The sequence below is a fragment of the Nanorana parkeri genome, unplaced genomic scaffold, assembly GCF_000935625.1.
Source record: "Nanorana parkeri isolate BGI_ZX_2015 unplaced genomic scaffold, ASM93562v1 scaffold2882, whole genome shotgun sequence".
In the NCBI taxonomy this organism is placed as follows: Eukaryota; Metazoa; Chordata; class Amphibia; order Anura; family Dicroglossidae; genus Nanorana; species Nanorana parkeri.
In genome coordinates, this window is record NW_017309150.1 from 56,145 (window position 1) to 58,043 (window position 1,899).

Here is a 1,899-nt window from a genome sequence, read left to right on the forward strand (position 1 = left end):
TACGGGGCCCCAACACACATAGGTAATGTACTACGGGGCCCCAACACACATAGGTAATGTACTACGGGGCCCCAACACACATAGGTAATGTACTACGGGGCCCCAACACACATAGGTAATGTACTACGGGGCCCCAACACACATAGGTAATGTACTACGGGGCCCCAAGATACATAGGTAATGTGCTAGGGGCCCTAACACACATAGGTAATGTACTACGGGGCCCCAAGATACATAGGTAATGTGCTAGGGGCCCTAACACACATAGGTAATGTACTACGGGGCCCCAAGATACATAGGTAATGTACTACGGGGCCCCAACACGAATTGGTAAAGTGCTACGGGGCCCCAACACACATAGGTAATGTGCTACGGGGACCTAACGCACATAGGTAAAGTGCTACGGGGCCCCAACACACACGTGCTACGGGGCCCCAACACACATAGGTAATGTACTACGGGGCCCCAACACACATAGGTAATGTGATACGGGGCCCCAACACACATAGGTAATGTGATACGGGGCCCCAACACACATAGGTAATGTGCTACGGGGCCCCCAACACACATTGGTAATGTACTACAGGGCCCCAACACGCATAGGTCATGTAATACGGGGCCCCAACACACATAGGTAATGTGATACGGGGCCCCAACACACATAGGTAATGTGCTACGGGGCCCCCAACACACATTGGTAATGTACTACAGGGCCCCAACACGCATAGGTCATGTAATACGGGGCCCCAACACACATACACTATACTGCCAGAAGTATTGGGACGCCTTTACACGCACATGAACTTTAATGGCCCCCCAGTCTTAGTCCGTAGGGTTCAGTATTGGGTTGGCTCCGCCCTTTGCCGCTATAACAGCTCCGCCTCTTCTGGGAAGGCGTCCACAAGGTTTAGGAGTGTGTCTATGGGAATGTTGGACCATTTGTGAGGTCAGGTACTGATGTTGGAGGAGAAGGCCGGGCTCGACATAATGGGCACTGTTGTGGGAGATATCGGCTATGACCCAATATTTGGGACGCGGGGTCTCTGGCGGTTCCATGACCTGAGTTATTATTACCTGATGAAGGAGTGTGTAAAACCCCGAAACGCGTTGCCTGCACGTTTTCTATAAAGAACTCCGCAGAGCTGACAATGTTATTGGACGATATGTAACAATGTATCTGATCCCCTCGGTGTCTCCGCCCCCTTTTCAGGTGTAACACTCAGGACTACATCTGGCACAAGGGTCTCCGGTGCGAGTCAATCATCACGGACTTCCAGGTGATGTGCGTGGCGGTCGGCACGGCGGCGCTGGTGGTCCTCCTCCTCTTCATGATGACCGTCTTCTTCGCCAAAAAACTCTACCTGCTGAAAACGGAGAACTACAAACTGCGCAAAAGGAAGTAAGTGGCCCCAACGTGTGTGTGTGTGTGTCCCCCCTCCAGCCAAAATCTCCATCTGATGATGAGCAATAGCTCTACACACCAAAACACCTCCACCGTGCTGTTTTTTCTTCCCAGAGAGACTGGGTGGAGGGGCATGCATTGTAAGGTACGTGTATGGCAGAGGAGTCATGTCCGTCCCCTCTCTTCTCTCTCAGCAGGTACCGGACTCCGTCGGAGCTGCACAATGATAACTTCTCTTTGTCCACCATTGCGGAAGGCTCCCACCCAAATGTAAGGAAACTTTGCGACACCCCGTGTCACCTCTCCCCCCATGCGCGTGCATTGGCTTACTATGATAACGTTATCTGTCAGGTAACTGGTCTGTTTATGTCTCCCCTTCTGCATGCTCCTCCCCCACACTGTGCAGGGCGGCTCCAGAGCGCCAACTGCACGCCCCCCGCCTAGAAAGATCCTCCCACTGCATGAGACTTAAAGGGGATGTCCACTCATGGGAAGAG

General features: G+C 52.7%; 1 protein-coding gene across 1 annotated transcript in view; it reads left to right on the forward strand.

The window, feature by feature from the left end:
* The window catches only part of CSPG5 (chondroitin sulfate proteoglycan 5), a 59,367-nt gene that overhangs the window by 32,247 nt on the left and 25,221 nt on the right, over positions 1–1,899 (forward strand). The window contains exons 2-3 of the mRNA XM_018574323.1: positions 1,211–1,399; positions 1,600–1,753. Coding sequence (XP_018429825.1) covers positions 1,211–1,399; positions 1,600–1,753 — 343 coding nt within the window. The remainder of the gene's footprint in view (positions 1–1,210; positions 1,400–1,599; positions 1,754–1,899) is intronic.